The 24,769-nt window shown below is 44.4% G+C and overlaps 1 protein-coding gene across 1 annotated transcript in view; it reads left to right on the top strand.

The window, feature by feature from the left end:
• Positions 1-24,769, top strand: part of LOC120997247 (cytochrome P450 2K6-like) — a 109,701-nt gene that overhangs the window by 28,565 nt on the left and 56,367 nt on the right. The window contains exon 3 of the mRNA XM_040427252.1: positions 22,248-22,410. Within this exon, the coding sequence (XP_040283186.1) occupies positions 22,248-22,410 (163 nt within the window). The remainder of the gene's footprint in view (positions 1-22,247; positions 22,411-24,769) is intronic.

The following is a 24,769-nucleotide window of genomic DNA, read 5'->3' as shown; positions in this document are numbered from 1 at the left end:
CGTTAGGCGGACCGGAGGTGGTTAAACAGCTCTTGTTGGCGGCCCGCCTTTTGATTCCCAAATTCTGATTACAAACAAATATACCCACGATAGAACAATGGAGGCTTAAGGTTGACCAAATTTACAGATTTGAAGAACTAGCCTCATGGGAATCACGAACACATTTGACATTTATGAAAAGATGGGCTCAATGGACAAAATACAGGTTCCCATCCTTCTCCCCATAACTGGGCTAGATGGGGAATTAAAACATCTTGTGTTTTACCAGATTTTTTCCTTCCGGATTAGAACTAATGAATGTTTCATGGGTTCAGTGTTTACACTTAAATTCACTCTTTCAAATAGGTCTATAGTGTCCAGCCATGTAGAGTCTTGATTGCTCTGTACTAGTTCTGCCTTGCCAGGTATAATAATTATGTTATGATCTTTACCTATTGAAATGTAATAGCCCTTTTTCTAATCCTGCATATTCTAAAATGCATATGCCTTTATATGTGTCCGGTACCGAATTACACCACTGTTGGTGTTTGTTTACACTGTATTTTCTAAATATGAAAAAAAAAAAAAAAAAAAAAGTCTTTTGTCTTGGCACTCTACACCATAGCCCAGACATATGAAGAATACGGGAGATTGTTGTCACATGTACCACACAACCAGTACTTCCCAGATATTCCTGCAGCTCCTTTAATGTTGCTGTAGGCCTCTTGGTAGCCTCCCAGACCAGTTTTCTTCTCGTCTTTTCATAAATTTTGGAGGGACGTCCAGTTCTTGGTAATATCGCTGTTGTGCCATATTTTCTCCACTTGATGATGACTGTCTTCACTGTGTTCCATGGTATATCTAATGCCTTGGAAATTTTTTTGTACCCTTCTCCTGACTGATACCTTTTAGCAATGAGATCCCTCTGATGCTTTGGAAGCTCTCTGTGGACCATGGCTTTTGCTGTGGGATGCGACAAAAAGAATTTCATTAAAGACCAACTAGAGCAGCTGAACTTTATTTGGGGTTAATCAGAGGCACTTTAAATGATGGCAGGTGTATGCTGACCCCTATTTAACATGATTTTGAATGTGATTGCTAAATTCTGAACACAGCTACATCCCCAGTTATAAGAGGGTGTGCACACTTATGCAACCACATTATTTACCGTTTTTTGTTGTTTTCTTCCCTCCACCTAAAAGATTTCAGTTTGTTTTTCAATTGAGTTGTACAGTTTATAGGTAAGATTAAAGGTGGAAAAAGTTCTGAAAATATTTATCATTTTAACAGGGGTGTGTAGACTTTTTCTATCCACTATATATGTATATATATATATATATATATATATATATATACACACACACATTATATGTGTCTTAATTGCCTTTCAGCAGTGAAGTCAGAATGTACTACAGCAATTTACGGGGTGTATTAAAAGAAAATGAACGTACGTCCCATTAGCCATTATGATTGTTAGATTTCTTTTTTTGGGGTGTAGAAATAGGAAAAAAATACATCTTAATTGCCATTCTGCAGTGAAGTTACATTGTACTACAGCCATTTACGGGGTGTATTAACCACTTCAGCCCCCAGTGCTTAAACACCCTGAAAGACCAGGCCACTTTTTACACTTCTGACCTACACTACTTTCACCGTTTATTGCTCGGTCATGCAACTTACCACCCAAATGAATTTTACCTCCTTTTCTTCTCACTAATAGAGCTTTCATTTGGTGGTATTTCATTGCTGCTGACATTTTTACTTTTTTTGTTATTAATCGAAATTTAACGATTTTTTTGCAAAAAAATGACATTTTTCACTTTCAGTTGTAAAATTTTGCAAAAAAACGAGATCCATATAGAAATTTTGCTCTAAATTTATAGTTCTACATGTCTTTAATAAAAAAAAAATGTTTGGGTAAAAAAAAAATGGTTTGGGTAAAAGTTATAGCGTTTACAAACTATGGTACAAAAATGTGAATTTCCGCTTTTTGAAGCAGCTCTGACTTTCTGAGCACCTGTCATGTTTCCTGAGGTTCTACAATGGCCAGACAGTACAAACACCCCACAAATGACCCCATTTCGGAAAGTACACACCCTAAGGTATTCGCTGATGGGCATAGTGAGTTCATAGAACTTTTTATTTTTTGTCACAAGTTAGCGGAAAATGATGATTTTTTTATTATTTTTTTCTTACAAAGTCTCATATTCCACTAACTTGTGACAAAAAATAAAAACTTCTATGAACTCACTATGCCCATCACGAAATACCTTGGGGTCTCTTCTTTCCAAAATGGGGTCACTTGTGGGGTAGTTATACTGCCCTGGCATTCTAGGGGCCCAAATGTGTGGTAAGGAGTTTGAAATCAAATTCTGAAAAAAATGACCTGTGAAATCCGAAAGGTGCTCTTTGGAATATGGGCCCCTTTGCCCACCTAGGCTGCAAAAAAGTGTCACACATCTGGTATCTCCGTACTCAGGAGAAGGTGGGGAATGTGTTTTGGCGTGTCATTTTATATATACCCATGCTGGGTGAGAGAAATATCTTGGCAAAAGACAACTTTTCCCATTTTTTTATACAAAGTTGGCATTTGACCAAGATATTTATCTCACCCAGCATGGGTATATGTAAAAAGACACCCCAAAACACATTCCTCAACTTCTCCTGAGTACGGAGATACCAGATGTGTGACACTTTTTTGCAGCCTAGGTGGGCAAAGGGGCCCATATTCCAAAGAGCACCTTTCGGATTTCACAGGTCATTTTTTACTGAATTTGATTTCAAACTCCTTACCACACATTTGGGCCCCTAGAATGCCAGGGCAGTATAACTACCCCACAAGTGACCCCATTTTGGAAAGAAGACACCCCAAGGTATTCCGTGAGGGGCATGGCGAGTTCCTAGAATTTTTTATTTTTTGTCACAAGTTAGTGGAAAATGATGATTTTTTTTTTTTTTTTTTTCATACAAAGTCTCATATTCCACTAACTTGTGACAAAAAATAAAAACTTCCATGAACTCACTATGCCCATCAGCGAATACCTTGGGGTCTCTTCTTTCCAAAATGGGGTCACTTGTGGGGTAGTTATACTGCCCTGGCATTCTAGGGGCCCAAATGTGTGGTAAGGAGTTTGAAATCAAATTCAGTAAAAAATGACCTATGAAATCCAAAAGGTGCTCTTTGGAATGTGGGCCCCTTTGCCCACCTAGGCTGCAAAAAAGTGTCACACATCTGGTATCCCCGTACTCAGGAGAAGTTGAGGAATGTGTTTTGGGGTGTCTTTTTACATATACCCATGCTGGGTGAGATAAATATCTTGGTCAAATGCCAACTTTGTATAAAAAAATGGGAAAAGTTGTCTTTTGCCAAGATATTTCTCTCACCCAGCATGGGTATATATAAAATGACACCCCAAAACACATTCCCCACCTTCTCCTGAGTACGGAGATACCAGATGTGTGACACTTTTTTGCAGCCTAGGTGGGCAAAGGGGCCCATATTCCAAAGAGCACCTTTCGGATTTCACAGGTCATTTTTTTCAGAATTTGATTTCAAACTCCTTACCACACATTTGGGCCCCTAGAATGCCAGGGTAGTATAACTACCCCACAAGTGACCCCATTTTGGAAAGAAGACACACCAAGGTATTCCGTGAGGGGCATGGCGAGTTCCTAGAATTTTTAATTTTTTTGTCACAAGTTAGTGGAAAATGATGATTTTTTTTTTTTTTTTTTTTTCATACAAAGTCTCATATTCCACTAACTTGTGACAAAAAATAAAAACTTCCATGAACTCACTATGCCCATCAGCGAATACCTTAGGGTCTCTTCTTTCCAAAATGGGGTCACTTGTGGGGTAGTTATACTGCCCTGGCATTCTAGGGGCCCAAATGTGTGGTAAGGAGTTTGAAATCAAATTCAGTAAAAAATGACCTATGAAATCCAAAAGGTGCTCTTTGGAATGTGGGCCCCTTTGCCCACCTAGGCTGCAAAAAAGTGTCACACATCTGGTATCCCCGTACTCAGGAGAAGTTGAGGAATGTGTTTTGGGGTGTCTTTTTACATATACCCATGCTGGGTGAGATAAATATCTTGGTCAAATGCCAACTTTGTATAAAAAAAATGGGAAAAGTTGTCTTTTGCCAAGATATTTCTCTCACCCAGCATGGGTATATGTAAAATGACACCCCAAAACACATTTCCCACTTTCTCCTAAATACGGAGATACCAGATGTGTGACACTTTTTTGCAGCCTAGGTGGGCAAAGGGGCCCATATTCCAAAGAGCACCTTTCGGATTTCACAGGTCATTTTTTACAGAATTTGATTTCAAACTCCTTACCACACATTTGGGCCCCTAGAATGCCAGGGCAGTATAACTACCCCACAAGTGACCCCATTTTGGAAAGAAGAGACCCCAAGGTATTCGCTGATGGGCATAGTGAGTTCATGGAAATTTTTATTTTTTGTCACAAGTTAGTGGAATATGAGACTTTGTATGAAAAAAAATAAAAATAAAAAAATCAACATTTTCCACTAACTTGTGACAAAAAATAAAAAATTCTAGGAACTTGCCATGCCCCTCACGGAATACCTTGGGGTGTCTTCTTTCCAAAATGGGGTCACTTGTGGGGTAGTTATACTGCCCTGGCATTTTCCAGGGGCCCTAATGTCTGGTAAGTAGGTAAATGACCTGTGAAATCCGAAAGGTGCTCTTTGGAATGTGGGCCCCTTTGCCCACCTAGGCTGCAAAAAAGTGTCACACATCTGGTATCTCCGTACTCAGGAGAAGGTGGGGAATGTGTTTTGGGGTGTCATTTTACATATACCCATGCTGGGTGAGAGAAATATCTTGGCAAAAGACAACTTTTCCCATTTTTTTTATACAAAGTTGGCATTTGACCAAGATATTTATCTCACCCAGCATGGGTATATGTAAAATGACACCCCAAAACATATTCCCCAACTTCTTCTGAATACGGAGATACCACATGTGTGACACTTTTTTGCAGCCTAGGTGGGCAAAGGTGCCCAAATTCCTTTTAGGAGGGCATTTTTAGACATTTGGATACCAGACTTCTTCTCACGCTTTGGGGCCCCTAAAATGCAGGGCAGTATAAATACCCCACATGTGACCCCATTTTGGAAAGAAGACACCCCAAGGTATTCAATGAGGGGCATGGCGAGTTCATTGAAAAAAAAAAATTTTGGCACAAGTTAGCGGAAATAGATTTTTTTGATTTTGTTCTCACAAAGTCTCCCTTTCCGCTAACTTGGGACAAAAATTTCAATCTTTCATGGACTCAATATGCCCCTCAGCGAATACCTTGGGGTGTCTTCTTTCCAAAATGGTGTTATTTGTGGGGTGTTTGTACTGCCCTGGCATTTGAGGGTCTCCGCAATCATTACATGTATGCCCAGCATTAGGAGTTTCTGCTATTCTCCTTATATTGAGCGTACGGGTAATGAGATTTTTTTTTTCCGTTCAGCCTCTGGGCTGAAAGAAAAAAATGAACGGCACAGATTTCTTCATTCGCATTGATCAATGTGGATGAAAAAATCTCTGCCAAAAAAAGAAAAAGGAGGGGAAAGGCGTCTGCCAGGACATAGGAGCTCCGCCCAACATCCATACCCACTTCAGCTCGTATGCCCTGGCAAACCAGATTTCTCCATTCACATCAATCGATTTGGATGAATAAATCATTGCCGGGATTTTTTTTTTTATATATACAAAGTGTTTGCCAAAGTATAGGAACACCGCCACCTCCTCAGCTCATATGCCTCGGCAAACGTATCTTTTACTGCAGAGGAGAAATCTCGTCTTGCAGCGCCGCATACACCGACTTGCGTGTAATCTGACAGCAGCGCAATGCTTCTGTCCGAATGCACATCAGTGCTGCAGCTAGTCGATCGGTTGGTCCACCTGAAAGGTAAAAAAAACAAAACAAAAAAGAAAAAAACAGGCCGCAAAGCAATAACTTTATTAACTGTTGAACAGAACATAGAAACTTTTTTAAAACTTTTTTAACTGAACATTTAACTTTTTTACTTACCGGTATTTTTTTTTTTGTTTAGTTTTTTTTACCTTTTATAGAACAAACCTCTCCTTCCCCATGGGACAATGTGCAAAGCGCAAATCGCCCAAAGATGTGGCGAAGTACGTTATGCACTTTATCCCAGGTGAAAGGAGAGGTTTGCAGCAGCTGTGAGTGAATGGGCCCTAATAGCCCTGTGTGCCTGTCCTGGTGAGATGTGATCCCTATGCTAGGTGTACCTGTGTGTGGTACTTCCGGAAACACTCTCCATAGCATAGGGCAGGGTGGTCAGCACAGTCAGGACAGAAATAGCGGGTGTCACGCCTTATTCCACTCCTGCTACAGACACGACATCTTTTTCGGGGTGACGGTTGGGTTGAGGTACCAGGAACGACACTGGGGAAATGTCGCTCGTGTAGACGGCTAACTACACTGGTGGATGGGGCCACGGAACCTCCTGGATAAAGGAGGTTCTCGATGATCTCTTCCTGGAATTTGAGGAAGGATCCTGTTCTCCCAGCCTTACTGTAGAGAACAAAACTATTGTACAGCGCCAATTGAATCAAATATACAGACACCTTCTTATACCAGCGTCTGGTTCTGCGGGAAACTAAATACGGAGACAACATCTGGTCATTGAAGTCCACCCCTCCCATGAGCGCATTATAGTCGTGGACACAGAGGGGCTTTTCAATGACACGGGTTGCTCGCTCAATTTGGATTGTCGTGTCTGCGTGAATGGAGGAGAGCATGTAAACGTCACTCTTGTCTCTCCATTTCACCGCGAGCAGTTCTTCGTTACACAAGGCAGCCCTCTGCCCCCTTGCAAGACGGGTGGTTACAAGCCGTTGGGGGAAGCCCACGCGACTAGTTCGCGCGGTGCCACAGGCGCAAATCCGTTCTAGAAACAAATGCCTAAAGAGGGCCACACTTGTGTAGAAATTGTCCACATAAAGATGGTACCCCTTGCCGAATAAGGGTGACACCAAGTCCCAGACTGTCTTCCCACTGCTCCCCAGGTAGTCAGGGCAACCGACCGGCTCCAGGGTCTGATCTTTTCCCTCATAGATCCGAAATTTGTGGGTATAGCCTGTGGCCCTTTCACAGAGCTTATACAATTTGACCCCATACCGGGCACGCTTGCTTGGGATGTATTGTTTGAAGCCAAGGCGCCCGGTAAAATGTATTAGGGACTCGTCTACGCAGATGTTTTGCTCAGGGGTATACAAATCTGCAAATTTCAGGTTGAAATGGTCTATGAGGGGCCGAATTTTGTGGAGCCGGTCAAAAGCAGGGTGGCCTCTGGGACGGGAGGTGGTATTGTCGCTAAAATGCAGAAAACGTAGGATGGTCTCAAATCGTGTCCTGGACATAGCAGCAGAGAACATGGGCATGTGATGAATTGGGTGCGTTGACCAATATGACCGCAATTCATGCTTTTTTGTCAGGCCCATGTTGAGGAGAAGGCCCAAAAAAATTTTAAGTTCGGAAACTTGGACTGGTTTCCACCGGAAAGGCTGGGCATAATAGCTTCCCGGGTTAGCGGTTATAAATTGTGTGGCATACTGGTTGGTCTCTGCCACGACTAAGTCCAAGAGCTCCGCAGTCAAGAACAGCTCAAAAAATCCCAGGGCCGAACCGATTTGAGCCGTCTCAACCCGAACTCCAGACTGGGCGGTGAAAGGGGGAACTACTGGTGCGGCTGAAGTTGGTGACTGCCAATCAGGATTTGCCAGCACCTCAGGGACTCTAGGGGCTCTACGGGCCCGTCTTTGCGGTGGCTGCGACGGGGTAACTATTGCACGTGCCACCGTACCAGCTTCAACTGCCCTTCTGGTGCTCGCTACTTCACCAGGTTGTACGGCAGTGCTGGTACTAGGTCCAGGAAGGGCTGCGCTGCTGGTGTATGCCTCACCACGTGATCCGGCAGCGACAGCCCCACTCTGCTGCTCTTGAAGCGGATCCTGCGTAACCTGTGGTCTAGCGACATGGGGCCGGGTACGCCTGGTGCTGCTAGGGACCTCCACCTCCTCGTCCGAACTTTGGGTCAGAGAGCCACTGCTTTCCACAGGTTCATATTCTGACCCGCTAGATTCGTCAGATGAGGGTTCCCACTCCTCATCCGACTGGGTCAGAATCCTGTAGGCCTCTTCAGAAGAATACCCCCTGTTTGACATTTTGGACTACTAAATTTAGGGGTATTCCCTGAGACTACCCAAGAAAAAAAGCAAACCTGTCTTACAAAGGGGAGGCTAGCGAAGTACCGGAGGCTGCTGCGGTTGATAAAAAATATCAAAACTGATTTTTTTATCGCCGCAGTGCGTGTAAAATGAATGTGCAGTGATCAAAAAATATATATTTTTTGTCACTGCGGTGGGGCGGGCGTGGGTGAACGCACGTGTGGGCGACCGATCAGGCCTGATCGGGCAAACACTGCGTTTTGGGTGGAGGGCGAGCTAAGGTGACACTAATACTATTATAGATCTGACCGTGATCAGTTTTGATCACTTACAGATACTATAAAAGTACAAATGCTGATTAGCGATACGCTAAACAGCGAATAAAAGTGACTGCGGTGCGGTGGGGTGGGCGCTAACTGACGCTAACTACCTAACCAAGGGGCCTAAACTATCCCTAAAACCTAACAGCCAATACCAGTGAAAAAAAAAAAGTGACAGTTTACACTGATCACTTTTTTTCCTTTCACTAGTGATTGACAGGGGCGATCAAAGGGGTGATCAAAGGGTTAATTGGGGTGCAGGTGGGTGATCTGGGGCTAAGGTGTAGTGTTGGTGTACTCACAGTTCAGTCTGCTCCTGTGCTGGATCCAACCGACGAAAAGGACCAGCACAGGAGCAGACAAGCCATATAACAGATCATATTTACTAATATGATCTGTTATATGACTTTGGATTGGATTTTTTGAAAATCGCCAGCCTGCCAGCCAATGATCGTTGCTGGCAGGCTGGTGACGAAATACTTCTTTTAATTTTGCCGGCCCGCGATGCGCATGCGCGGGCCGGCTTTGAGCGAAATCTCGCGTCTCGCGAGATGACGCGTATATGCGTGACTCTGCGCAGCGCTGCCACCTCCGGAACGCAATCCTGCGTTAGGCGGTCCGGAGGTGGTTAATAGGAAATATATGGACGTCCCATTAGCTGTTCTGCAGTGAATTGCGATTGTTATATTTCTTTTTTTGGGGTGTATTAATAGGAAAAAGAATATGTCTTAATTGCCGTTCTGTGGTGAAGTTACATTGTACTACAGCCTTTTTTGTGGGGTATTATCTTAGTTTTAATTTAATTCTTTTATTATGCAGAATGTCAGACAGACAGGTGACAGGCCCTTTAAAAGGAACGGGCAGTGGCCAAAATGTTTCTGTCGCAGGCAGCAGAAGAAGGTGGGGTTGCAGCAGGATTCGCAGCGAGAGGCCTGAGCTCCCGGTGTCATCTAGTGGTCGTGTCTAGACCAGCAATCCAGCGGTGCTAAAATGGTTGACTCGGTCTTTAACTTCATCTCAAGTGACATCAGACAACCCCAGTCGATTCCTCTGACACGACTCTTAGTTGGCATGGCCAGGGAGCATGCCCTGTGCCCCCACCTCTCATAAACCTTCCCTTGTCATTTTCAGTCCCCTCAGTGCGAGAATTATTATATGCTGATAGCTCGGCTCCACTTTTTAGCGAGGACGAGCTACTAGAGGACAGTCAGCAGCTGCAGCCCAGCCAAGATTTGGAGGAGACATCCTCCCCTACCTCCGGCAGGCAAGTAGTGATGATAAGAGTCGCATGGAAGCAGGTGTTGCGAGCGGTCAGGCTCCTGGCCCTGAGACCGTTGAGGGGGACATCAGTGAAGTGCAGACAGTAGCGGATGATGATGATTTAGCCGATCGCACTTGGGAGCCAGGTAAAGAAGGGGCCTTATTATTATCATCAGGAGAAGAGGATGGCAGCTTGCGCATGAGGCAGCGGCTAAGCCAGCAGGGTGGTAGCGTGGCTGTAGGTCAGCAGGGTGGCAGCAGTGGGAGGTCAGGAGCCAAACGTGCCCGGGGTAGACCAACTGTTTCGCAGGAGCCCACCGGCCCAGAAAGGTACGGGTGCAGGGGTTCACGGAGGCAACAATAGCAGGCAGTCAGTGCGGAATGTTGGGGGGAAAATGCCATACTTGGTGGTGTGGCAATTTTTTGTTAGGCCACCGGAGGAGGTGAACATGGCCATTTGCACAATTTGTGGCCAGAAGATGAAGCATGTCAAGGGTGTCAATGTTGGCACCACGGCTCTGCATCAACACATGCAGTTTCACCATAAAGTGGCCTTGGAGAAACGTGGCTCCGATGTGGTGGTCCTGCCTGCCGCAGCAACTGCTGCATCACCCAGTGGCACGCAACCAATTTCATGCAGTCAATGCTTCACCACCTCAGCTGAAGGCACCTGTCTGGCCTTCCTATCATCTGTTAATCATAAAGCTCCTGCTCCTCATCCTCCCACTCCTCGTCAGTCATTCTGTCAGCAATCGATCACCGAAGCGATTGCCAAGAGACAACAGTATGCGTGCACTCATCCAACGGCGCAGAAGCTGAACGCGCTCCTGGCCAAGTTGCTGGTGCTGCAGTCCCTTTGCAAGTGATGGACTCTGCACCTTTGAGAGAACTGATGGCTTGTGCCGAGGTGGAGAGTCCCAAGCCGTTATTTCTTTGCGAAAAAGGTAGTACCAGCCATGCACACATATATAGAACAGAAGGTGGGCCAGTCATTGAGCCTGTCGGTGTCTACCAATGTGCACAGCTGCGCCAACATGTGGAGCTGTAACTACGGTCAAGGACAATATACAGATGTAGCAGGGTTAACACACAAACTCTTAACTCAAATTTCTTAACTCATCACGTTATCTTAAAACAAAAGCCATTGAAAAGCAATTGAAGGTGTTTGCATAACTCATTTAGTTTAGATAACACATCTCATAAAGCATGTGTGTCAACTCTATTACATCTGTATGTCCTTTACGGCCCACTGGATAAATGTGTTTCCTACCCAGTCACACCAGCAACTTGGCCAGGTGATGCCGCTTCCGCCTCCACGTTGTCACGCCGTTGGTCCTGCGACAATGTCCGCTTATGCCTCCTCATCCTCCACCATGTCCTCAGCCTCCACTGCAGTTACAATTCACAGTGCTCCTCCAGCATACCACATGTGCAGGGCAAGGAGTCTCACAGGGGAGGAACTACTCTGTGAAATCGAATCCTGTCTTTCTCCTCGACAACTCAAAATCGGAATCATGGTGACCGACAACGGGAAGAACATGGTGTCGGCATAGTGTCAAGGAGGGCTGAGCCTTGTGCCCTGCATTGCACACGTGTTCAATCTTGTTGTAAAGCGGTTCCTGAAGTCTTCACCCCATCTGCAAGACATCCTGAACATGGCCAGAAAACTTTGCATGCACTTCAGCCACTCATACACCGCAAAGCACACCCTCCTTGAGCTGCAACGGCACACCGGCGTCTCCCAACATAGGTTGATATGCGAAATTTCCACACGTTGGAATTCCACCCTCCATAAGTGTCACGGATGGTGTTGCAGAAAACTGGAAGTTATAAATAAACATCTGACTGACTTGATCCCAAACTAAGGAACATATGGGTGAGCCCTATAAAACCCCTAAAGCTCTCCCTGACTGCTTTGCCCATGCAAATATCTTTATGATAGAAAATTGCATGCCCTTGTACCTAGACCGAGTGACACCTGAAAACCCTATAATAGTGAGGGGACACGACCACCGGCTCCCTGCACTTAATACGGAGGGAGTCAGGGTCACCTAGAATCAAGCCAGCACGGAAACACAAATAAAGGAAAAGACTTATCTGAGGAACCAGCAGTTGCAGCCTCTTGCAGTGAACACAATCCAGGAAGTAGTATAAACCGCAAAGTGAAGCAGTATGGGAGGGAATATAAAGGGAGGCAATCAGTGTAAATAGATGACAGCTGGGAGAAGGAAAGGAGATGACAAAGTGAAACCAAAACAAAGAACATCATGCAAGAGGTACAGAAGAACATCTGCCACAGCTTCTCAGAGAGCTGGCGGTGACAATACGTTGGACCGATTATATGAACAGGGAAAGTCCCTGTACAATTTCTTGATAATACAGTCGGACAGAGGTACTCCTCTTTGTAACTTCGATGTTAGCCAGTGGCAGATTATGCGTGACACCTGCCGTTTGCTCGGGCCCTTTAAGAAGGCCATTTTATTTGTCAGTTGCCAGGACTACGAAATGAACAACGTCATTCACTGATTCATGTCCTGGAGCACATGCTGCGTAATCTGACTTGGTGACTACATCTCACGGCCACATGAGCCATGTGGGGGCTGAGCTAGAGGAGGAGGACATTTAAACACAAGCAATGCGTAGAGAATTTTTTTTTTTTACACAGGTGACAGGAGAGGAGGAGCAGGAGCAGCCAGGCCCTTTCCTTCGATCCTTCTGCTTTAACAATTTGTGTCACATTTCCGCTTCAACCCATTGCAGCCTTTGACCTCCCTTGGATGAGGTCTCCCTTTCTCACGCTGCCTATCTGGCATGGAACCCTGATTCGCCGATAACCGTGATCAACATGGTAGGCTCAGAAAAGAACATCGAAAGTTGATAGAGAAGATATCCAAATGGATGGTGGACGTCACAGGAACGTGCAACCAGGCAGAAGTTATCTAGTGTGAACAAAGCGGCAGCAGAGCCTCTCCTGGTTAACGTTTCTGAATCCAAATTACCCCAGTGACATTCCCTATAATTTTTTATTAATCATTCAAATAACAGGGCATCTTAAGAGTCCTTTATTGTTATTTATCGTCACTACCTCCCCAACTTGGGAGTGGGTAATTGCCGCGCACCCCATCCTTTCCTTCAATTCTTCCGTTTTAATAGCTTCTCCCACATTTACGCTCGATCACAATTACATTTTATCCATTGATCTCCCTTGGATGTGGTCTCTCTTTCTCACGCTCTCTCTCCGGGGTGGAATCCTGATTTGCCGCTAACCATGATCAACATGGTAGGCGCAGAAAAGAACATCGAAAGTTGATAGAGCAGATATCCAATTGGATCGTGAACATCACGGGGACGTGCAATATGGTGGGACAGTATGTTTGCACACGGCTACACAAACTGACTGATGGTTCTGCCCCCTGCAACTTCTGGGTCTCCAAATTGGGCACATGGCCTGAGCTTGCCCTTTACGCCTTGGAGGTGCTGGCCTGCCCTGCAGCCAGTGTATTGTCTGAACGTGTGTTTAGCAATACTGGAGGGGGTTATCACAGGTTATATTTCCCAATAAATTTAAAACCAAAAAGCAGTGTAGGCTACCTCCTCCTCCTCCACCGCCGCTTCCACCTACACCGCCACATCCACCGCCTCCTCAACCTGCTAATCCATATGGACCTCGTCCTCCTAGATCAAGATTATTATTTTTTATTTTTACGTATTTTATATTATTTAAAGTCATTTGCCTATCCACATTTGTTTGCAGAGCACTTGCCATGCTCTTAACCACATTTTGATGCCATTTGCAGCCCTCTAGCCCTTTCCATGACATTTTTTAAACCATTTTAGTGCTCAAAAGTTTGGGTCCCTATTGACTTCAATGGGGTTCGGGTTCGGGGTCAAGTTCGGGTGCCGAACTAAAACTTTTTTGTGACGTTCGGCCGAACCCGTCGTACCTGAACATCCAGGTGTCCTCTCAACTCTATTAAAGAATAACAAAAGGTACGGTTACACAACCAAAAGAAATATTGCAGAATTGCACCTCACGCAGGAGGCGGTTAATGATAAGCGTATAGTTTTATGCATGTAGTATCAAGCAACCAGGGATTGGTGAGCAAGAGAACAACAAAATAATAATAATAATAATAATAATAATAATAATAATAACAACAATAAAATCAATAGATTCACATACAACAGGTAACAAAAACATGGTATCCTGTTAAAAGTAAGGCTTTTTGGAATTCTTAGCCACATAGAAGGGGCAGGTGTTGCAGGCGGAGTGTACCATATGGGGGGGTCAAGAACCTCTAACCAACTTTATAATGACAAGTAGGGTATCCTGTGAAAAGTTTGGGAGGAGATCAGCCATGACTGCCAGTGTTTTGAGTATGATTCTATCGTATCCCCCATAGTGGCTGCAATTTTTTCATATATGGCCATTCTATCCATCCGCTGCACAACCTCAGAAAGACAGAGGGTGTTGGATCGGCATTTGGCCACTATGTGAATGCGCTCCGCGATCAGAAAGTGTTGGGCCAATTTAAATGGGGCATATTTTAAGCTTACAGGCTTATCTACAAGGAGACAAACCGATGGGGTCTTATGGAAATTGATCCCTAAAACGTCCGACAAGACTGCGCAAACTCCTGACCAAAACGAGCTAGCTACAGGGCATGCCCACCATATATGGTACATTGATCCAGTAGCGCTGCAGCCTCGGAAACAAACAGATGAGACCGATGGATATATATGATGTAGCCTTTCGGGTACTAAATAGGTCCTGTGGAGGAACTTAAGAGAAGTTTCCACCAGGGATATTTGCCAGCTGCCCCTGGCGATAGTTTCACAACACGTGTGCCATCTAGCTAAAGACATTGAGCAATGGATGTCCTCCTCCCAGTTTAACATATAGGGGAGCTTGATATCACTGGATGGAGTATTTAACCAACAATAGAGAACAGATATCAGTCCTACTCTTCTAAAAGAATATAAGATAAAACGTTCAAAAGGAGATCAGGAAATGGATGAGATAGTCCCCACAATGGACCGCCAAAATGACAAAATCAGTCTATAGCTTTCAGATGTGGGAATAGAATATTTAGACCTTAACTGATCTGCAGATAGTAATTTACCAGCAATAAGGAAGTCATGCAGTTTTGTCAAGCGATTGGCGGACCACCATGAGAAACCACTCAAGTCCATCCCAGGTGGGAAGGCCGGGTTAGTCAGTAGAGGAGTGAGGGGAGCGGGCCTGGATTGGAGGCCAGCCTTAAAACGGACTGATCGCCAAAGTTGGATAGCGTAGAAAGGCAATAGGACCTTGTATTTAAGGTCAGTAAAGAAAGGATTTGTATCCCAAAACAATGCAGGCCAGGAAAATGGGGCAATCATGCACGTCTCCAAGGCAATCAAAGGCTTTTTCTAGGTGCAATGAAAGTAAGGTTAGAGGATGTTGATGCTGATGTGACCAAGAGATTACATTGAGAATTTTGCGAACATAATCAGGGGCTTCTCTTTGAGGGATAAATCCAACTTGATCGGGATGGATCAAGAGTGGAAGTAAAAGGTTTAATCTGCTAGCTAGAATTGATGTGAAGATCTTTGCATCAAGGTTTAATAAAGAGATCGGTCTATAATTAGCTGGGGACAAAGGATTCTTGTTAGGCTTGGGGATAACTGTTATAAGAGCCTCCAGGAATTTATCCGGCATTGCATTATACTGGAGGAGATGGTTACAGTAGGTTCTTGTGTGCAGAATAAGGATTGGGGAGAATTTCTTAAAGTAAAGTGCAGTCAGACCATCTGGCCCAGGGGCCTTTCCTAATTTCAGGTTTTTAAGGGTCATCTCAACTTCTTCAGCTGATACCTCCCTATTGAGCTGAAGAAGAGCGTCAGAGGTTGGCTTTGGAGAGGAAGGCGTTAGTTAGTGCAGGCATTTGAGGGTTTCGGTGTTTATAAAGGGCTTGATAAAAATCATTGAAGGTCTTATATATATTGTTAGGGTTACTAGTGACTTGGCCTTCTTTTGTTTGAATCCGCAGGACTTGGTTAATGGGTTGCTGGGATTTGAGCTTCCTAGCCAATAATTTATCAGGTTTATTGGCCCATTTATAGTACTTAGCTTTGGTCCAGCGTAAGGCTTTTTCAGAAAGAATTAAGTCAATTCGAGTATGGGAATTGTGAGCTGATGAGTAGAAAGTGTATCCCCTAGCTGATCCATTGTGCTCTCTCCAAGTGTCTGAGAGAGAGAGAGAGTTGGTGCATAGTGTCGCTTATAATCTGTTTTTGCTCTCGTGTGTGGTGTAAGTCCGACGTGTGTGACCTGTCCAGAGTGGTGTTCAGTACAAAGTTGAAATCCCCACACCATACAAGATATTGGTATTCTAGAGGTTCAATTATTTCAGCAAAATTCTTAAAAAAAATGAATGGGGTGCTCATTAGGGGAGTAAGAGTTCACGACACAAATGGATGTATCATAAAGGGTGCCTATAATAATCAGGTATCTACCATCAGAGTCTGAATAGGTCTGTTTAACCTGAAAGGAGAAATTATTCTTAAAGAGAGTAACCACACCCTTTGTCTTGTATGTAGATAAAGCAGTACAGAAGGTAGAGTACTGAGAATGAATATAAGAGGGGGACGAGGTGGTGGAGAAGTGAGACTTCTGCAGACAAACAATATCAGGGCAGTGTTTTAGATAGTCGAAAAATGTTTTTTTATGCTTGTGGGGTGAATTAAACTCCCTAACATTATGTGAGATTATGCGACACATGATAAAGAACTGATAATCGCAGGAGAAGAGCAAGTACGGGAGTACTCACTCTCACACCACCCCCGCCCACCCCCACTGCCATCTCTCCCCCGAATGCACATAATCAAATCCCCATGTAGCATAATAGAAAGCATCAAAGGATACCGTACAAAAACACTGTTATAACTAGAACAGAGCAGAGAACAAAAAAAAAATGAAGAACCAAAACAACTCAGTAGGTCTGGAGTGGGGGTACCAAAGCCTGGAGTGGGGGTACATAATGTTTAGTCCCCCAGACTAGGAAACATAAGGCAACATGATAATCCTGCCACTACAGGGCTACCATATTTTTCTAACAACATTGACCAGAGGGTATATAGAGGATAGTGACCTCGAGAGGCCCGGCCATGAACCTTCTTAGGGTGTGGGAGGACTGTTAGTGCAGCACGCCAGACCTGCAGGGTATTAGCGAAGTGAGGTCACGGTTATGGGCAATCGAGGGTTGCTCACTGTATTGGAGAACCCTGGGCAGGCATGCGGCAGTGAAGGAGAGGTAGACACAGTTCCTCTGGGGCACACTCGGTATGTAGGGACCAGGCCTGATGGTGGATGAGGTGCCCTGGATGTTACTGGTATTTTGTGTGCCTCGGGCAAGGTCCCTTTTGGATTCGTGACGCCAGTGACTGTAACGGTGGCACACCGATTTATAGTTGGAATAAGTGAGGTACACAGGTGGTATAGTGAACCAAACGTTGCTTTACTTAAACAGTCCAACTTTGTACATCGAGATAGTAATGCAGTCCTTTATATCAAGTGCTTCACAAGCAGGCTTATTTCACAAGATGGCAGGTATTAATCATGCAAGATACTCAGAGGGTAAATCCATAACACACTCAGAATCAGGTTGTACCTTTCCTCAGAAATAGTGTACACTGTTCTTTTAGAACTCCTGTCTGGTTTCTTATCCCAAGGCCCGGATGCCTAAATGCTGGCTTAAATCCTTGGTAAATATATATCTTCCTCCCGTATTAATTCTTGCTTTGCTTTATAGTTCCTCTGCCTATTAGTTTACTTATCTTGGCTGGAAATATCCTTACTTGGCTTGAGGATGACTGCAGATTTCTCCCAGGAGGTTCTGTCCTGCTACTGGTGTGTCTCAACTGAGCTAATCCTAGCCTCAGGAGCTTCAGGCAGACGAAGTAACTCCTCTAGTCCCCTGGAATGAACTACCACTCCCCTGTCTGGGCCTACCTATATATGACCAGGGCTCTCTGGCTCCCTCTAACGTCTGGGAGGCTAAACTGCACCCTGACAGGCCTGACACCCAGTTAACACAGGGAAACATTGCATGTAAAAACACATTAAATGCAATTAAGACACATTAACCCCTTTTGTGTAGTGCCCACCTTTACCTAGTGGGACACTACATTAGGAGCCATTGGCTCAAATCCTACCCATCAGATAAGTGCAGTCCCAGGAGAAGTGGGAGATGTAATATGATCAGTTCTGGGTCCCACTCTGGATCTCATCGATGGGCGTGCTTTGTTGGACCAAAATCTCGTTGGTCTCGGGGTCCTCGGAGGTAGAGGCGCTTGCGTCTCCGTAGGGATTCCCGCTTTGAATTGGGCTTCTTTACCTTCCTCCAGAGAGCGGACCAAATAGGTCTTGGAGCTGTGGGTAAAAGTCAGAGAGAAAGGAAAGCCCCAACGGTAGCGTATTTGGGCTTGTTGGATGGCCAATGTGATGCTTCATATTTCTGCGGCGACCTAGAGTTGAGGGTGCCAAATCAGAAAACAGCTTTGCTGTGGGAGGAAGGCCTGGAGATTGTGGGCCGTTAGAAGAATCTTGTTGCGGGCTTCCGTATAGTGGAGTTTCAGCACAATGTCCCTGGGGATGGGGATTCTTTGGAGTGCCCAGAGCCCTGTGTATTCTGTCAAAAAGGAACAGTGAAACGTCCTGTTGGGGCAGCAGGGTCTTAAAGAGCTCTGATGCTGTTTGATGCAATGAGATGAGACTCTCCAGTACCCCTTGGAAGCGAAGGTTTGCCATCCTGAAGCGGTTTTCTAGATCTTCCAATTTAAGCTCCAATGCCTCTATTTGCGCTGCGTGGGCATCAATATCATGCTGGTCCGCTGCTATAGCATCGACCATGCTTTCGGCCTTCGCTTCAACATCAGCGACACGTTGGCCTAGGTCGTGAATTTGGCCGGAAAACTCAGTTCCTGCTTGGGCTAGTTCATCCCGGAACATTTGTCTGATGTTTTGAAAGTGGTCTCTCGGTGGAGATGCAGGGGGTGAGGCTGGTGCCGGCGATTGGGATCCCGGTACTCCCTGATTAGAGTCCACATTGGCATTTGGGGTGGACGGGGTCGCCATTTTGGAAGCGGCCTGAGAGGCGAAGATGGCCGGGATAGACTGGAATAGAGGCTGGGAAGTTGGCTGGCATCTGATTTCTTGGTTTTAGTCATCGTCTTGGTAGGCTAGAAGCTATGGTCAATGCTCATGGAGCTGCTAGGCATCGCTTCACAGCCCTCCAGCAGTGGCGGGCACGGAGCTCACTCAGCACACATCCTCCCCGGTGAACTTCGTGCATGCGCCCCAGGGTAATGCTATTTTAGAGGGTTTACATGAAAACAGGTTATCTTTCTCTCCAGATTGGTGTGGTGTTATACATCCATTCCTTAGCTTTCCAGGAGATGTTTCAGAAAAAAATCAAGGCTGTGTGAATCTCTCCTTCTCAGGAACGGGTACTGTAAAAAATGAAGGCTGTGCCTTTAAGGAAATGTAGCAGTGCTGCTGCTGTACTGATTTTTGCAAACTCTGCTGTGATTGGCAGAAGGTTTTGAGGGCTGAAGCCCTATGATATATTAGCTGGCTGGGGATGTGGAGTGGGTTCCAGCCCAGGGCACTTAGCTAGGGGCTCTCACTGTGAATCACTCACCCCTAACGTGGATACGGTAGACGGCGGGCACAGAGAACTTCTGCCTTCTGTTCCCTCGTGGGAGGATGCTGGAGAAGGATAACGCCATCTCAAAGATGGCGCCGCCGCTATGGCGATGTTCCTCGTCTGACCAGGTGAGTGAGGGGAGGCAGGGGGAGAGCGCTGACCTGATGGTGCTTGGTTTCCGCTCATTCCCCTTCGAGCCCCGCTGGGGTCCAAAGATGGATCAAAGGGTCTCTGGCATGGAGCGCTGGCACTCGGGCCGCACCGCGGCTGAAAATCGAGGCCGGGGATCTGTCCTGTCGGTTAGGCCGCAAATGTATCTCGGGCCGCCTGGGTCGTAGAAGCTCCCCACTTGGTTCAAACGGTGTTGGGTAATGAGTGGAGCGCAGGACTGCAGGAATTGGGGCACTGTGGCGATGTTAATGCGGTGGATGGGGTAGGATTAGATCCCATCCGCAGGAGCCGTGGCGAATCACGTCTACACCATCCAGCTATAGGCCACGTTCCCCCCCAAAATCATAATTTTTAAACAGAACAGTTTAATTGTGTTATTGAGATCATCTGCCGGGTCTCAATACCGGAATTACAAATGCAAGTGTGAAAGTAGTCTTACCTCGCTGTCCAAACCACCTCCAGGCACATGTGTGTGTGTGTGTGTATTATCAGAAGTTCATGGTATGGAGACTTCTTGGCAATGCTCTATGGGAAAACAAAATTAGATTTTATACTCATAGGGAGCCACTTCCACATGATGGCAGTAGTGTAATGGTTCTCTTTAATTGAGAGATACCTCTTGCATAATGTTTTCCTGTGGAGAGTTGCCAGTAAGTCTCCATACTGTGGAGCACTTCCAGTGACTCTTCATACAGGGTGGTCTCTGTAAAGACAGACAGTACCCTGCCTAAGTTTCACTGATGCTGGAAGAGATATAGAAATTTGACTAACAGGACCTTTTCCGCCATTCGCTAATCTTTCTCTTTTGGTATTTTTACATGTTCTCCTATTATCAGTGTTAAGGTCCAGGTTACATTTTTACATAACAGGATATAGTCTGCAAACATCTCTCTCATCCTTAAGGCAGTACAACTGTATTACACCTATGGCATCTGTGGCCATAGTTCTAGACATACACCACTTTCTATTTCTCCCAGATATACAGTATAACCCCATACCTTGCTAATCTTCTCCTCCTCAGTGGGTCTTGCTTCGGGGGACTTAGGCTGCAAGAGACATAGCAAATCCCTCTCTCACAGGTGACTCTATTTCTTTCCTTACAATTGTTATAAATTACCAGCGCACTGTTTTGTCACGGTAACTGGTTGCAAAGTATGGGGTTGGGACATCCCTCACACATTGTGGCTTCCTAGGACAGGCAGTAAAGTGTCCCATGGCTGTGTTTAGGCACATGGTCTTCGGCATTCCCAAGATGTCAGTGAGCACTACAGCTTCATAGTATACTAACTACCACATGATAAATCAGTCTCATCCACTGGTAGCTCACAGGACCTCAGTGTCACTATTTGGGATTTCTCTCTTATTTTTGTGATTGGCACAGTGTGATTGCTATGGCCTCTGGGAGGTCATTAATCCAAAGTTGGGTGGAGTACCCAACCTTTAACACTTGAAAATTAGAAAAGTCTTCCCATCAGAATACTAGAGTGCTAATTTCCTTATCAGTGCCATTTTTGGGTGATGACAAAATTTTAATCACTCTTTATTCATTTTTTTGGGGGTACAAGGTAACAAAAAATGTTAAATTAGTGTATTTCTTTTTCCGTTTTGACATACAGTGCATAGGAAAAATATTTTCATATTTTAATAGTTCGGAAATTTTCAGACATGGTAATCCTTCTAAAACAGACATTCAGAGGAACCTGGCTGGGTAAGATCCTGACCATAAGGTTTGGAAGAATTCATGAAATAGTCATAACCAGCCACATGTTCTAGATAGTATTAAGTGAAGCAAAGCATTCAAAGCGGAATTCAGTCCAAAGTTTAGGAAAATTTTGGGTAACGAATCAGGTTTTCCAAAAATGGCGGCTGCAGTTGTTACAAAGCAAAACTTTAAGAATAGAGGAGACAAGCACGGGAATACAAGATCACCCATAAAGCCCTACAGCCAGCCATCCACAGATAGTCATCCTCTGTGATGTCACAGCCCTATAAAACCTTCATCCCGCATGGTCTCTGGCCATTTTCCTGTGAGCTGATCATAGGGAGAGACGTGGCAAGTGCTCACGCGCTAGCAACAGTGTTGTTGAAAACTATTAATAGAAGATTATTGGAGACGGAGAGTCCAGGAAGACTGTATATTAGATGATGTGGAAAAGGAGGAAAGCAGAAGGCAGAAGAAGGGCCCCCACCTGTAGGGCAGGAGAGCGCTGTGGTTGGAGAAATGGGTACAGCCCCTGTTTAAAGATGTATTAAAGGTGCCACATAGCCATTGACAATGAAGACCTACTATATCGTTTGGTCTTCATCATTAAATGAAAGGCAGCTGTGGGCTAATTGGCCACATGGTTCTTCACCGCAGCATGACGGTAATCCGCCTGCAGCATAGCCGCTCCATGTGGACAAAACCTAAGGTAGAGTGGCTTGGGTATACCTAATTTTTAGCAATTTGTGACAAATGAATTTGGAATGAATCAAATTTCTTGTCGGACTTTGGCGAAGCTGCCGAATTGAATTTTTTTAAACTTCACTCATCTCTAGTTATAGACGTACATAGAATGCTGCAAATAATATCTTAGCTCATTTGGTAACTATATAATCATTCCTGTTTTCACAGTTGTCTAAGGAATATGGTAAAGTCTTCAGTATCAAGCTAGGACCATCAAAATCAATTGTCCTAAGTGGTTATGACACCATTAAAGATGCTCTCACCAACCATGCTGAAATATTGACCACAAAACCACGTTTTCCAATATTTTCATTCTTTACACAAGACATTGGTGAGTCTGTGCCCTGAACTTGTGAGTTCTGCCTTCCCATTATGCTTTAAGGTGCTGCCTTCAAGATCCATCATTCAGGGTTGTGCTCCTCTGTTTACTTCCTGCAGACTAGGGCAAAATAAGTAATAAGCTTATATGCAATTTGTGGATGTGTCTAGAGAATATGTACAAGAGTGTGGCTCTGTTATGTATAGTGGGTACACCATGGGCTTTTTTTTTCCTTCTGCAAGGCTGTCTGTTGCACTGGAATGCTGATGGGGTAGCTCTTACCTGTACAATGTCTTAAAAAAGTATTCATACCTCTTGAACGTTTCAATATTTTTTTCTTGTAACACCCACAGACTTAAATGTATTTTGTTGGGATTTTATGTGATAGATCAACAAAAAGTAGTAAGCAGTGTATGTGAGAAGAGAAAAGAAAATGATACATGGTTTTCAAAATTTTTAATAACTAAAAATCTGGAAAGTGCTATCGTTGCAATCACAGCTGTAAGTCTTTTTGGGGTTTGTCTCTACCAGCTTTGCACATCAAGATGCTGAAAATTTTAGCAAAATAGCTCAAGATCAGTCAGATTGGATAGAAGACATCTGTGAACAGCAATTTTCAAGTCTTGCCACAGATTAGTGATGGGATTTAGGTTTGGACTGTGACTGGGCCATTCTAACACATGAACATGCTTAGATCTAAACCGTTCCATTGTAGCTCTGGCTGCATGTTTAGGGTTGTTGCCCTCTGCCCCAGGATCAAGTCTTTTGCAGCCTCTACCAGATTTTCCTCCAGGATTGCCCTGTATTTAGCTCTATCCTCCTTCCTATCAACTCTTACCAGCTTCCCTATCCTTGTTGAAGAATAGCATCCCCACAGTATATTGCTGGCACCACCATGTTTCACAGTGCAGATGGTGTGTTCAGGAAGATGTGCAGCATTAGTTTTCCACCACACATAGCATTTTGCATTTAGGCCAAAATGTTCAACTTTGGTCTTATTTGACCAGAGCACCTTCTTCCATATGTTTGCCGTGATCCCTACATTGCTCGTGGCAAACTGCAAACAGTACTTGTTATGGCTTGCTTTGTAAAATGGCTTTTTTCTTCCCACTCTTCCATAAAGGCCAGATATGTGGAGTACACACATGGCCCAACCTAAGCTGTGGATCGCTGCAGTTCCTCCACAGTGACCATGGGCCTCTTGGCTGCTTTTCAAATTAGTGATCTATTTGCCTGAGGTGTCAGTTTAGTTGGAGGCTATGTCTTGGTAGGTTTACAGCTGTGCAATACATTTTCAGATAATGGATTGAACAGTGCTCCGTGAGATGTTGAGAGCTTGGGATATTTATTATAACCTAACCCTGCTATACACTTCACCACAACTTTATCCCTGACCTGTCTGATGGTTTCCTTGGTTTCCATGATGCTATTTGATCACTAATGTTGAGGCATTCACAGAACAGCTGTAGTTATACTGAGAATAAATTTCACACAGATAGACTCTATTTACTGATTAGGTGACTTCTGAAGAAAATTGGTCACAATGGATTTTATTTAGGGGTATCTGAGTACAGGGGGTTGAGTAAAAAAGCACTCCACACTTTTCTGATTTTTATTTATTACAGATACACATACTTGCTACTTTGTGTTGGTCTATAACATAAAATCCCAATAAAATACATTTAGGTTTGCGGGTATAACATAAAAAAAAGTGGTAAAATTCAATTGGTATGAATACTTTTTCAAGGCACAGTATGCATAACACAGTGCTCATTCACTCCTGTTTGCTGTTATCAGCCTTTATATATACAGTAAATATATATATATATATATATATATATATATACAGTTGCAAGAAAAAGTATGTGAACCCTTTGGAATGATATGAATTTCTGCACAAATTGGTCATAAATTGTGATCTGATCTTCATCTAAGTCACAACAATAGACAATCACAGTCTGCCTAAACTAATAACACACAAAGAATTAAATGTTACCATGTTTTTATTGAACACACCATGTAAACATTCACAGTGCAGGTGGAAAAAGTATGTGAACCCCTAGACTAATGACATCTCCAAGAGCTAATTGGAGAGAGGTGTCAGCCAACTGGAGTCCAATCAATGAGATGAGATTGGAGGTGTTGGTTACAGCTGCCCTGCCCTATAAAAAACACACACCAGTTCTGGGTTTGCTTTTCACAAGAAGCATTGCCTGATGTGAATGATGCCTCGCACAAAAGAGCTCTCAGAAGACCTACGATTAAGAATTGTTGACTTGCATAAAGCTAGAAACAGTTATAAAAGTATCTCCAAAAGCCTTGCTGTTCATCAGTCCACGGTAAGACAAATTGTCTATAAATGAAGAAAGTT

The sequence above is a fragment of the Bufo bufo genome, chromosome 4 (genome assembly GCF_905171765.1).
Source record: "Bufo bufo chromosome 4, aBufBuf1.1, whole genome shotgun sequence".
NCBI classification, from domain to species: domain Eukaryota; kingdom Metazoa; phylum Chordata; class Amphibia; order Anura; family Bufonidae; genus Bufo; species Bufo bufo.
This window is presented reverse-complemented; position numbering and strand designations above follow the sequence as displayed.